Source organism: Manis javanica, chromosome 6, assembly GCF_040802235.1.
Source record: "Manis javanica isolate MJ-LG chromosome 6, MJ_LKY, whole genome shotgun sequence".
Lineage (NCBI taxonomy): Eukaryota > Metazoa > Chordata > Mammalia > Pholidota > Manidae > Manis > Manis javanica.
In genome coordinates, this window is record NC_133161.1 from 13,554,024 (window position 1) to 13,566,777 (window position 12,754).

General features: G+C 48.2%; 2 protein-coding genes across 22 annotated transcripts in view; one reads left to right on the top strand and one right to left on the bottom strand.

The window, feature by feature from the left end:
• Nucleotides 1-3,952: 3,952 nt before the first annotated feature.
• LOC140849841 (uncharacterized) lies at nt 3,953-8,009 on the bottom strand. The gene is made up of 2 exons (XM_073238367.1): nt 6,884-8,009; nt 3,953-4,541 (listed from the first exon to the last, which is right to left on the bottom strand). The coding sequence occupies exon 1, from the start codon at nt 8,007-8,009 to the stop codon at nt 7,236-7,238; it is 774 nt and encodes a 257-aa protein (XP_073094468.1). The 3' UTR covers nt 3,953-4,541; nt 6,884-7,235.
• The window catches only part of HIPK2 (homeodomain interacting protein kinase 2), a 174,892-nt gene continuing 170,012 nt past the window's right edge, over nt 7,875-12,754 (top strand). For 6 of the 21 annotated variants that reach the window (XR_012132084.1, XM_073238358.1, XM_036994525.2 and 3 more), the window contains exon 1: nt 7,880-8,051. Coding sequence is in view for 18 of the 21 variants with exons in the window: in XM_036994525.2 (XP_036850420.1) it covers nt 8,033-8,051 (19 nt within the window). In the remaining 3 variants the exon portion in view is untranslated. Of the gene's footprint in view, nt 8,052-12,754 lie in introns of all 21 variants that reach the window. The other 15 variants (XM_073238359.1, XM_073238360.1, XM_036994526.2 and 12 more) reach the window with 6 other exon arrangements.

Sequence of the window (12,754 nt, forward strand, 5' to 3'; positions counted from 1 at the left end):
ATTACACTCTGATACTATTGAAATATTTTGTAAAGGTCTACATATGGACTATGATAAAACACTGTCTGGAAATCACAAAATTAAATTCTTTCTTCTACTAACTAAGATGCTGTTGGCTGTAAGTAATGGGATGCCCAAGCTAAAAGGGCTTGATAAAGACCTCACTTCTCTTGCTTAACAAGAAGCCTGGAAGTCAGTGGTTCCAGGTTAGTTCATCTCCAAGGTCTCAGGCCTCTGGGCATCTCTAACCCTAGAGGAAACCACACAGCCTCTAAATGATTAGGTCTCCCCCTTCTGAGTTCTATCCTTTTGTTTCTTAGCTTCCTGCACCAGTGGCTGTTCAAGATGTCTGTTATAACTGTGTCCCATAGAGGGAAAATTTAAAATGCAGATTCCCAGGCACTACAGAAATTCCTGAGTCAGTAGGCTTGGGGTTCCATCTAAGAAACTTGCATCTTAAGAAAGCCTTGGTGGGGCTTTGATGCAGATGACCCAAGGACCACACTTTGAGAACTACCGCCATGTAACCTCTCCCTGTGCGATCTCCCCACCCCTCTGGATTAGCCACCCATTATGTGCTGGTGACTCAAAAAATTTTTCTCTCCTATTTAAATACTCTTGCCTGGGCTCCAGACCCCTGCGCCCACTTGGCAACTAAGCATCCCTATCTGAATATCTCACAGGAAGCTTCAACTCAACAGGTTCAAAATTGAACTCATTTTCTCCTCACATTTGGTGCTTCTAGAATAAAATGCAGATTCCTTGGGATGGCATACAAGACTCTTTCTCTATCTTCAGACTCATCCCCTACCACGGCCAGGGCCTTGGCTTGGGGATCTAGCAATATTCTGACTTCTTGCAGATCCTGGACACACAAGCCTTTCTAAACTTGCTGTCCTTCTGCCAGAATTCGTGCTCCCAGGCATAGATGTGCCCTCTCCCCCACCCCTGAACACGCTCCTGGCCATTTGTCCCTCTGTGCTGGCTTATAGCTGCCTTCATCAGATTGTACTGTACTCGTTACCTGCAGGCTGCGCACTTGAGCTCCTTGACAGCGGGGGCTGTGGCTCCCGCGCTCTCATACCCCCAGCTCCTGCTCTAACACATAGTAAGCAGTCATTGAACATTTGATAAATCGAATTTCTTGATGGGAAAAAAAGAGAGAAGGAAAGACAGGGAAAGTTCAAGGGAAATTCAAAGAGTGCACTGTTATGAAAAGTCAAGGGAAGGGTTGAGTAAAGAAGGATAAAAGGGATCAACAGTGTCTGACCAATGTTTGTTAGAGATCAGGTAGGGGAGGGGCGAGAAAAAGGCTCTGTTGGGCATCAAAGAGGCCACTGGCAACGTCAGGCAGTCCTAACAGCTCTCTGCCATACGGTCACCCTCCCTCCAGGGGTGGCCACACGGGGCAAGCTCTTTCATGCCAGTGGGAGGAAATTTGATGAAACAAACTTGACACACAGCACAGAAATGTGCAGGCCTGCTGATTAACCACCGAGCTAGACTTAACTCGGCTTAACAGGACCCACAGGCTTTTAAAAGAGCTCTCCCTCCCTTCTACATCCACTCTCAAGCTAGAGGTTTCTGTCTGTGCCAGCTCAGCTGAGTTTGTCCAAGTTCAGCCGGTAATGCATGTCAGGCAAACCAAGCCATTACCCATCTCTGCTCATCACAGAAATTTCCCTGCAGGGCTGCATTGCTTCTCTGTACTGCTTGTCATGTGCAAATCCATCCTAATCTGCCGTTCCTGCAACATCCAGGAAAGTCGCCCTGTCTTCTGTGCGTCTACATCACAGTTTCTTTTACATTCATAGGCTGACTGAGGGTTTCTTGCCATAACTCCTTTCTGCTGAATGCTGTTCTGGGGACAGCATTGTATCCTTGTTCAGGTGTCTCATCATTTTTATTCTAGGAGCAAAAGCAGAAAATGAATGCTTCCATATTCCCCTGATTTTGCCAGTGTAATTTCTCCAAGACTGTCATTTCTACAGTCGGATTACCTCCATGCTGCCAAGCCTCGCTCTGCCCTTTGCCTTTAAAGCCATAGCTCCTGTTATTGTTCCTGATTCAAACGCCAGGTCTCCTCCTTTGCATCCTGTCAGTGGGACGACCTGCCACTGGGGCTTCTGTTTAAGGAGCCCTGAAGTCACCAAACACCAGCCTATTAGAAAATGTGTCATTTAAGCTGGTCAAAGGTTTAAGGCAGAAATATGAAGTAATTTTCTGGGAGTCACCAAAACGAATATAGGTCTATGTTTATGACTTATTAAGAAATAGAATCATAAAAAAGAGGAAAGGGGAGAGAGAGAAGACATAACATGTGGAAGCGATCGGAAGATCCTCAGAAAAAGAAAATGAGACAGATACATTGTCAGCAAGAGAGAGGAAGACAGACACATTGCGCAAGAGACCCAAAGACAGGCGTGAACAAGAGACCCAAAGACAGGCATGCTCTGGAAAGACAGATCCTGAGAAAGAGACTGCCTCCCCCAGGCACACCCTCTAAAGACAAAACCACAGCCTCCCACACAGAAGTAAGGACCAGGCAGGAAAATGAGAGCAACACCCATCAAGTCCAAATAAGGTCCGGCCTGCTCAGACGTGGTACTGCCAACACCTTGAGAGGAATAACCAGACCGGCACGCCTGATATCTATACTCAAAAGATAAATATCTCCATCTTGTGGCCTTGATGATACTGTGATGCTGGGCATTTTCACAACTATAGGCATAAATGAAGAAAAGACCCTTTGTCATTTGTCCTGTAAGCAAAATGAACTCGAGGTCAGAACTCCCCCATGTTTACTAACCCCTGAGAAAAACACTATTTGCATTATTTTGTGAAAAGGCACATGCAGAAGAGATAAGTGAAGTAGATGGTTTCTAAATCCTTTCCAGTTCCCGCCTTTATCATTGTTTCCCAGAGCACATTGAAGTTAAATGGCCTTTTGGCAACCTAGAGTTCCATGAAGTGCAAAAAGTCAGATTTATTAACTGAGCTAATATTTGGAAGCGTCTTAGAATACTGTCTAAGTGCTAATGTGCTTATTAAGTAAATAAAATATACTGATACTAATCTAGCCAAATGGGACTGCTGTGGGACCCATCTCATCGTCCCACCCCTTGACTTCAGGCATGCTCTCTACCCAGATGCTCTCTAGTGCCCTCTTGCGGTGCCACCCCAACCTCACCCTCCTTCCATCTCACCCAGCAAAACACTGCACACTTTTCAGTTGATTTAAGAACCCTGCATTTCTGCATAATTTGTCTCACCAGAGTCCCTAATGTAAACCCTTGTTGTTGAATCCACTGAATGCCTCCCGGCCTGTATCTGAGGAGACCTCATTAGCATGCAGCACTGCTGACCACACCTGGGAGGTCAAGGTACCATTCTACCACCCTCCTCCTCCTTCCCCACCCTCTCCTCCACAGGCAGTCCTTCTTCTTCTTCTCATACTCCAAATCCTGATGCCCTGTCTGTGGGCTCTGTCACAGATTCTCCCCTTCCTGCTCCAGTGACTTTTCACAGCTAGGGTTACCTTCTGCTCCCACTTGTCTGCAGTCTCTTAAGGAAGGGAGACAAATAGGTATACACAGCCTGCCAATTCATGAAAAGGAAATCTAAATTCATTTAAATAACATTTTTCCATCTATATGGTGCCAAGTAGGCTAGCTCAACTGAATGCTCTTCCCTGGAGTTGTGCATCACATAGGTATACAGCTTTAGCTATGGTGATCTAAGGGGAGGTGGGGCTTCTCCATGTGGCCCATCCTGTTCGCCTTTCATGGGCCTCCATTTCTGTGCTCAGGACGGTTCTCTTCCCCATGGGAAGGGCACCACCTTCAAAGTTTTCAGTTGACACAAGTGATCTTTCTTCATTTTAATCTACCTTCCGTGGGGCTGTATTAGTTTGTGAGGACTGCCACACCAAAGTTCCACAGACCATGTGGCTTTCAAAACTGATATTTATTTCCTCACAATCCTGGAGTCTAGAAGTCTGAGATCCAAGTGTCAGCAGGGTTGGTTTCTTCCGCAGTCTCTCTCCTTGGCCCACAGATGGCCGCCTACTCGCTGTCTTCACATGGGCCTCCCTCTGTGTGTCCCTGTGTTCCAATCTCCTCTTTGTGTAGAGGTACCAGTTATGTTGGATTAAGGCCCACTCAAACGACCTGATTTTAACTTAAATACCTTTGTGAAGACCCTATCTCCAAATACAGTCACATTCTGAGGTGCCAGGGGTGAGGATTTGAACATATGAATTCTGGGGGGACAGTGGGGGTGTTTCAGGGAGTGAGACAGCTTGCATTACTCATGGCTAGACAGCAACTGGGATGAAGGTAGAGGCGATTGCTAAACACCAATCAGGGCAAACCCTGAGCTGAGGGACAGCAAATGAGTATGCTGTGGATCTTGCCCCAGCATACTGCCAACCCAGTTGTACAGACAGGGCACCTACATAGAAGAGGAAAGTCAGCCCTCTAGGTTGGGGTATACCATGGGACAACAGAGTGTGTGTGACAGCTAGGAACTGTTCTGTGAGCCTAGAGGAAGAGAAGATAAAAATCAGTTGAATTGGTCATGGGGAGGTTTTCATAATAACGATAACCACCTTTTATTGAAACTCAACTATCTGCCAGCTCTCTGTACAAGCTCTATCTCTACTTCCAGCTTGGGAGCAGTGGGGAGGGTTATATGAAATAACTTACAAGTCTTAGTGTTGTGCAAACACACAATAAATGGCAGCTGTCATTCTTTCAACAAATATCTGTGCACAATCTACCATGTGTCAGGCCGTGTGCTCATTGCTGGGATATAAGATCAAGCAAGACCAACACGGTTTCTGTACTCATTGAGCTTACAGATGCACTGAGAGATGCACTGTCCAGTATGGTAGCCACTAGCCAAATGTGTCTATTCAGATTAATTAAAATGACAAATTCAGTTCCTTAGTCATATTAGCCACATTTCATGTGCTCAGGAGCCACCAATGGTTACATTTCAATCATGGTGGCAAGTTCTATTAGGCAGTACAGGAAAGGGCAAGCGAGGTAAAATCTATGACAAAGGTCATGATAAGAGACTTATACATACAAGGGAAGAGCTTTTATTTTTATTGAAGTATCATTGATATACAATAAAAATTGTATCAAATTGGTCTCAAATATACAACATGGTGGTTCAACAGTTACCCATATTATTCAATCCTCACCACACCCTAGTGTGGTTATTACCCATCAACATAGGCAAATGTTACAGAATCATTGACTATATTATCCATGTTTTACTACTAGCCCTGTGACCAACTTATATTATGATTGAGAACTTTTGTGCCCCTTTATCCCCCTCATCCTCCTTACCCACCCCCCCATTCCAACCCCTCCCCCATGGTAACCACCAGTCACATATCAGATCTATGAGTCTACTGCTGCTTTGTTCCTTCTGTTTTGCTTTGTTTTTATATTCCACAAATAAGTGACATCATATGGTATTTGTCTTTCTCCGCCTGGCATATTTCACTGAGCATAATACCCTCTAGGTCCATCCATGTGGTTGCAAATGGCAGGATTTCTTTCCTTTTATGGCTGAATAATATCCCATTTTGTATATGTACCACATGGGAAGAACAGTATTATTATTATTACTATTCTCATTATAATCAAGATGCAGAAACTGAAACTCAAAGAGATTAAGCAATTTGACAAAGTTCACACAGCTACTGAGTGGAAAAGCTGGCTTGCATCTGAACCCAGGTCTGCCTTAATCTCATGCTACCTCAAGGCTGTTTTGAGGAAGAAATGAGTCAGGCACAGGTAGAATCTGGTTAAAGAGAAAAGATGGAGACGGCACCGTTGGTGTTGGGAAAGTCACAGCCTAGGCAAAGGCATAAAGGCACAGGTGGCCAAGGCTGGCGGAAGACCACGAGTAAACCAGTCTGGCTGGAGAGGCAGTGACTTGCTAAACTCACGTGTTAGAAAGGTAAGTCAGGGCCTGCCTGCCTTGACTGACAGCCAAGGAGCTAAGAAGCTTAGCACCCTGCAGAAGTTGACTCCTTGCAGGACATGAGCAGAAGCTTGGCATGGTCAGAACTGTGTGTTCTGAAGGTGATGGTGCCGAGGGTGAACTGGGCTGAGAGCAGTTAAGGATGGCAGGGGAATAGGAAGGAAGCGATACATGAATGGTGTGGAGCAAAGAACACCAGAGTGGGAGCCAGAAGATGTAACCCTAATATCTAATACTGTGTAATGTTGGACAATATACTTCACTTCTCTGGGTCTCATTTTTTTTTCAATTCTAAAGGGCCAGCTCTGGCTCAGAGGATCTCTGAGGCCCCTTTTAGCAACGGTAGTCTAGCATTTTGCAAATGTGAGTGATGTTAGGCTAAGAGAAGCAGAAGGAAGTGTAGCATGAACATGGGGTCAAGGAAGATGCAGAGCCAAAGTCATCCCGAGAGGAAGGGGGAAAGATGTACCGCTAACAAAACTAGGTCAGCTTGTGAAAGGGCCTGCCTTTATTTGGGTGGTGGAGGATCATAGGGTATGGAGGTTGGGAAGGATAAGAGGAGGTAGCGAGAAAATGAGTTAGTTCTTAAGAAAATGAGTTTGTTCTTGTTAGAGATCATTATTTTACATCCCCAAAATGCAGACAGTAAACTTTTTCTGATCCATGACTCACAGGAAATACAATTTACATCATGGTCTATCTAGTATAGTTGTTCAGGATATTTAACGGAAACAAAAGGTTTATAAAACATTTACTCTTACTAAGAGCAACGAATCCTAATATTTTCTATTACATTTCACGTTTTTGAAAGGTTGATTGCCATGCACTCAATTTATTTTATGACCAATTAATGTGTCACAACCCACAGTTTTAAAGCCACTACCTAAAAGGAGACTCCGGTCTTAGGTCGGAGGCGATGGCAGGGCATCCCAGCAAAGAATCCAGGAGGGGGCTGACGAAGTGAGTGTGGCGACACTCGGGGCTGGGCAGAGTTTGGAGACTTCAGCTGAAGCCCGCATGGGACAGAGTATGGAGACCAGCGGAGGCCTGGGAACGAGTCGGCGGTATCCGCCCGTCCAGGCGAGGGAGGCCGCCTCTCAGGACACGATGGACGTGACGATGGCGTGGCAACCGGATTCCCGCGGGGACTCAGCAACCGCCGGCCGCTGCCTGTCTCGAGCGTGCACGCGCGGCTCCCGCATCTCCGACCTCCGCGGTCTCAGCAGCCCCTCCACTCACTCGTCTCCCCGCCAGCGGGCCGCCCGCTCCTTCCTCCGCAACGCACTCCGCTCCCGGGCAGCGCCCTCCAGGTGCGCGAGGGGCGACAGCCGGCCACCTGCACCCCCGGGCACGGCGCGCCGCCCGCCCCGCGCGCGCGCACGCCGAGCGCCGGCCGCCGCCGAGCCGCCGGGTCCGCCTGCCGGCCGCCGCGGGGCCGAGCTCGCCGGCCCCTGACCCCGCTGCCCGCAGGCTCCCCGCCCCGCCGCGGCCCGGCGCCGGCCCTCGCTCGGCCCTCCCTGCCTCGCATCCGTGCCATCGGCGCTCGATTGCGCGCGGACTCCGCGCTCCCCGCTCGCGCCCGGCCCGCCGCCCCCGGCCCGCCCCGCCTCCCGGCTCCTCCCGGCTCCTCCCGCCCCTCCTCCGCCGCCCGGGCAACTTTTGCCGAAGCCCCCACACACAGCCATGCTGAGCTGAGCCCCGGCCGGGGACTGGCCGCGCGCTGCCCGCCCCGGCTCCCGCCCGCCGCGGACCCGCTCGGGGGCCGCGGCCGCTCGGCCCTCGGCCTCGGCCGCTGTGCCCGCCCGCCGGCCGCCCGAGCCCCGCGCAGGGCCCGGCCGCGGCGGCGGCGGCGCCCGGCCCCCTCCCCCGGCGCCGGCCAAGTGAGGCGGTGATGCGGGCGCTGGCGGCCCCGGCTGCGCCGAGAGCGGAGACACAGGCTCAAGATGGCAGATGCCGACTGAGGCTGGGGGGGCCGAGACCGCGCGCCGCGTTCCCTTCCCCGGTGCCATGAACCGCGGACACCCCGGCCCCGATGGCCCCCGTGTACGAAGGTAAGGGGCGCCGCCCCCGCCGCCGCCGCCGCCCGGCCCCCGCAGCTTTGTTCTGCCCGCGGCCCCTCGCCGGGCAGCCCCCGGCCCCCGCGCCCCACACCCGGGGCTCCGGCCGGCGCCCTCCCTCGCCGGGGACGGCCGGGGTCCGGAATCTCTCGGGATCGCACTTGCAGGGCGGAGAGAGGCTGGGGGGCGGCGTGGGTGCGAGGCTGGGCTCCCGCCCGAAGAAAAGGAATCGGTGGGAAGGGGGGCGCCTGCAAAGGCAGATCCGTGACTGCGCTTTTTATTTGTCATAAATAAAGGAGATGCGGCTTAGCTTTCACCCCCCCCCACTCCACCCCCAAAGAAATTACCTTTAGGATCATCTCACCGCTCTGCCCTCACGGCGCCCCTCGCCGTTCTCTCCACTCCCAGCCCACACTCCTTTATTCTTGGCGAGCCTCCGAATTTGGGGGGCTGTGGAATCGGAATGTATGGGGCTGGGGGTGAGGGAGGCAGAGAGGAAAAGTCCATTTCAGACCCGGGCGGAACAATGAAATAGGCTAAAATCTCCCCGCATTGGCGTGTGAAAGGTAGTTTAGGGTTTGGAGTCGGGGAGGCGGCCGAGACGTTTTGTCGGTGGGTCCGGGTCCGGGTCCGGGCCCGGGTCCCCCCGCGTGGTGCACCGTCACCTGGCGCTGGGTCGCCTCTCCGAGGTGACTTGTTTTCAGGAAGCAAGGAGGGAGCGCAGGGCAGGGGCAGCGGGGCAGCGCCTTTCCCGGGCACTCCGCTCCTAGTCAGTTCTGTCAGCTTCCAGCCAGAAATCAAACCAGAATCAACTAAGTTTTTACACTTCGGTGTGTTTTTGTGTGCTTGTAGTAGAAGGGATTTTTAAGCCAGAGTGTGCCCGATTTTTCAGTCATTTCGTCGTGGAAATGTTCTTCTCAAATCATTGAAAGAGCAGCCTTTACATACTTTTAGCGTCAGTCCATCTGGCTTTCGGTTTTGTTCAGATATTCTGTGGATGAAATAGCAAATGAGAGGGGAGAGGGCTTGTGTGCAGCGGAGAGGAGGGGCGAGGCGAGGAGATTTTAATCCTTCCATAAATCCGGAGAACAGTGCTGGCCAGTGAGACAGGGAACGCATTAATAGTTTTATCTCTGTTATAAGAGGCAGATTAAAAAAAAAACGTATCTGAAAAGAAAATCTGTTATTAGTTCCAGAGCTCCAAATGAATTAGGTTTCTGGATGGAATAAAGTTACCAGTCAGGCCCTGGATAATGAGGCTGTAAATAACCTATAGACTGTAAATATTTTTTTTCAGACTCTCTTAGAAACAAAGGGGCTGTTTAGGAGGCAACAGAGAGATGTTATTCCAGGGGCTTTCCTCTTTGATTCTGAAGAACACAAGGTCCATTTAACCATTCGACAAAACAAACGAAATTTCTGATCACTCCACCGCGCAGAATAGGACGAACCGGTGCCCCTGTGAACACGCTCCGAGAGCCCATGTCGGGCATTCATTGTTCGCCTGTGTCTGTGGGAGGGGGCTACAGTCCATGCTCCCACTGTCTGTGGAGTGTTAAAATGAAACAATTTTCTCTTTATTAAGTACCTCCTTGAGACTCCCTCTGCTGGACACTCCGGGGGAGCATTAGAGAAGGAACTTGGCATTGAATTCACAAGTATAGTAAAGGCTGCTTTCCCTTTTACGAGGGGCTGGGTATGTGGATTGGGATGTATTTTGTCAACTTTGTAGAATGCCATCTTGGGAACTGTGCTGTTCTCCTCCTGTTCCTTTAGTTCTAAACCCATATGGAATGTAGGCCATTCCCCCAAGGCTAAGACTTGGCACTCCTGTTCTTACTACAGAGTTCTTTTAGTGCATTACACCAAATAAAGAGCTGTGGGTGTGTGTTTCGGTTTAAGAATGATCATGATCTCAAAGGTCTCAGGGGCTCACTGTTTTTATTTACAAGCCCTCTTTCCTTGCCCCACTTGACCTACCTGGTCGCCTACTTCAACCCTGAGCCTCCCTCAGTCTTTTCTGTGTGCTCTCTGAATGATTCCTACACCTTGTACCCTTTGATTCTGCAAGTGTTTCTCTGTGCATCTTTGTAATTCTTTTCCTAGTCTTCCTTCTCACCCCTCCCCACCAGCCCAGCATCACTCTGCCCAAGCCTAGGCCTGGGCCTTTTTGAAAGACTGTTGATCATGCTCTAAACTAGACAGGTAACCTCTATAATCAAGGATTGTGCTGTGGGAACCTGCAATCACTTACTGTGATGAGTGCTTCTGAGATCCTGGTGACCTCCTTTTTCCCTCTTTGGTGACATCCACTGGATTTGGTGAATGTGATTTTTACCGTATCTCAGTCAGAATGCATGGACTTCCTGTGTGTGTCCTGAAGGAGCAGGGCTTTTCCTGTGGAATTCTCCAAGGAGAGTGATTTCTAATAGTTCTCCAGCTACTACAAAATTGAATATGGGGTTTTTCTCAGAAGTATGATGATGACAAGTGAGGCATTTCAGCTGGAATTCAGGAGGGCACTTGTTTGTTTAAATGGGCTGCAGTTGCCCCAGGTTGGGATATTGGGAAAAGGCCTGACTGTGTTACTGGAGCATTCTGAACTGCCAGATATTTAGAGAGATGCTGTCTTTGAATCAGAGTATGTTTGATGATATGACTTAATGGGTGGAAAGTGTTATCAGTCTTCCACAACTTGCTTTTAAAGTTGGGTTTATAAATAGCACTTGGTTTTCAGTGACTCGGTGCTGATTAAGTTAAACTTCTTTAAAAAGGTTTATTTTCTTTAGAAGGTTAAACATTCGTCCTGCAATTGTGCTTACTCCATCAACTTGCTTAGCAAGGCGTTTTTCAATATGTAGTGCAAAGGTCTATATTGCCACGGGTTCTGCATTAGAGGACCCTAAGTTCCAAGTCAGTTATTTTCCACTGTACCTGAGATGTGCCATGTTGATTAGTATTGGCTTACACAGTAAGACTTCCCAAAACTGTAATGCTGAAGTCTATCATCAGATGGGGCTGAGGACACCTGTCAAAATGCCACCAAGAGGTAGATTCTGAATCATCTTCCATTAAAAGAATTTGATGACACATGTTCCAAAATATCTTTTCCTGTGTTTATGTTTTATATTTTTAAAATGAGTGAGTATAAATATTGTTTTCATTCTCACCACATTTGAGTAGTGAATCAAGGCTTATTAATTTTATCCTCGCTTCCAGACACTGGGGTTCAATACTTGAATCAGAGAAACCTGGGTTTGAATCTGGACATGTTACTTAACTTCTCTGAGCTTTTTCTTTTTTTTAAGCCTTCTTGGATTGTCCAAGGATCCATTAGAAACTAGTGTATGTAAAGTGCCTGGCTCTAGTAGACATTTTCTCAGTTCGTGTTAAATCCTTCTATCTTTTGAGCTGCTCGTAGGCATGATGACTCCAGGGAGAGAATAACCCACAAATAGTTTAGAAAACCAATAATAGCAACATGTCAATTATTAATCTCCTGCTATTCCTTTTCCAGCTTGGGCACCAGCAACAATAAGCCCCCCTCTGGCCACAGAAGAAAGAGCCTTTTTTGACCCCCTGTGTGACCTTTCCAGATTCTTTATTCCCACTGAGACTCTGCTGGTTTCAGGTAGAGATTTTCTCACATACTATGCCACTTTCAAAATGAGGAAACAAACCGTTAGAACAGAGTTTCAGGAGCTGCAGCTGTGCCTCTGGGAAAGTATCCCAAAGTATGAAAGATAATCTTTGCCCTTAAGCAGGGGGAGAAGAAGCACCCAGAGACAGCTCCCCGAGGGGCCAGCGCCTGGCTCATCATGCGTTAGACATCATTTTCCTGCAAAAGAAAATTTGGTGCTTTATGCAAGTTACAGCTGCTCGTATTTTCATGTTTTTTTTTTTTTTTTTTACATGTCTTCATTTCTCTTCCTTCTTCCCGAAGAGACCTGTCTTTGGGAACCACCTTTGAGGTTTATATGGAACAAAGTAGTGGTGATCAAGAGGGTATGATATGTGAACACTTTTTATTCTCTGAACACATAATTTGCCAATGCTTTCTGGTAGTCTTACGATGACAATTCATGTACTTCAGGTTTTTATCAAAGACAGGATTCAGAATAATGCCAGCAGACCTTATATAACCACCCAATAGAGCGTGAACTTGAAAGGCCCAAACTCTTAATAGTTCCATTTCATATGGCAATACCCTGTTGAATAAAAAAAAAAAAAATTGAAAACCTGGAGTATGGGTAGGTCTTTATTTTTTCTCTAAAGAAACTGAGATGCTTGAAGTTCACAGCAGTAATTGTAACTTAGAGCCCACTTAGCATGCTGTACCCTCTGCTCACATTAACTCACTTGGCCTCCTAACAGACCCACGAGGTAGGCTCTGTCATCCCCACTCCACAGACAGGGCACATCTTGAATGCATTCATTTAATGAATATTTACATAATGTCCCTTGTCCTAGAGGAGTGTAGGGGGTATGGGAAGTGAAAGTCCGAACCAAATGGGCTCATGAGAGAGCTTGGTCTGACTCAAGATGGAATGCTTTGTTTAGGGGTGGGGGCTGTGTACCAGTTCTTGATTCTTACATGCAAATGTTTCTTAAGGTGTAAAGGGAAGACCCCATTTCACTGAATTCTCTTGAAGTATTTTCTTTATTTGTAATCCAAAAAGAATTTCTGAATGTAGAAA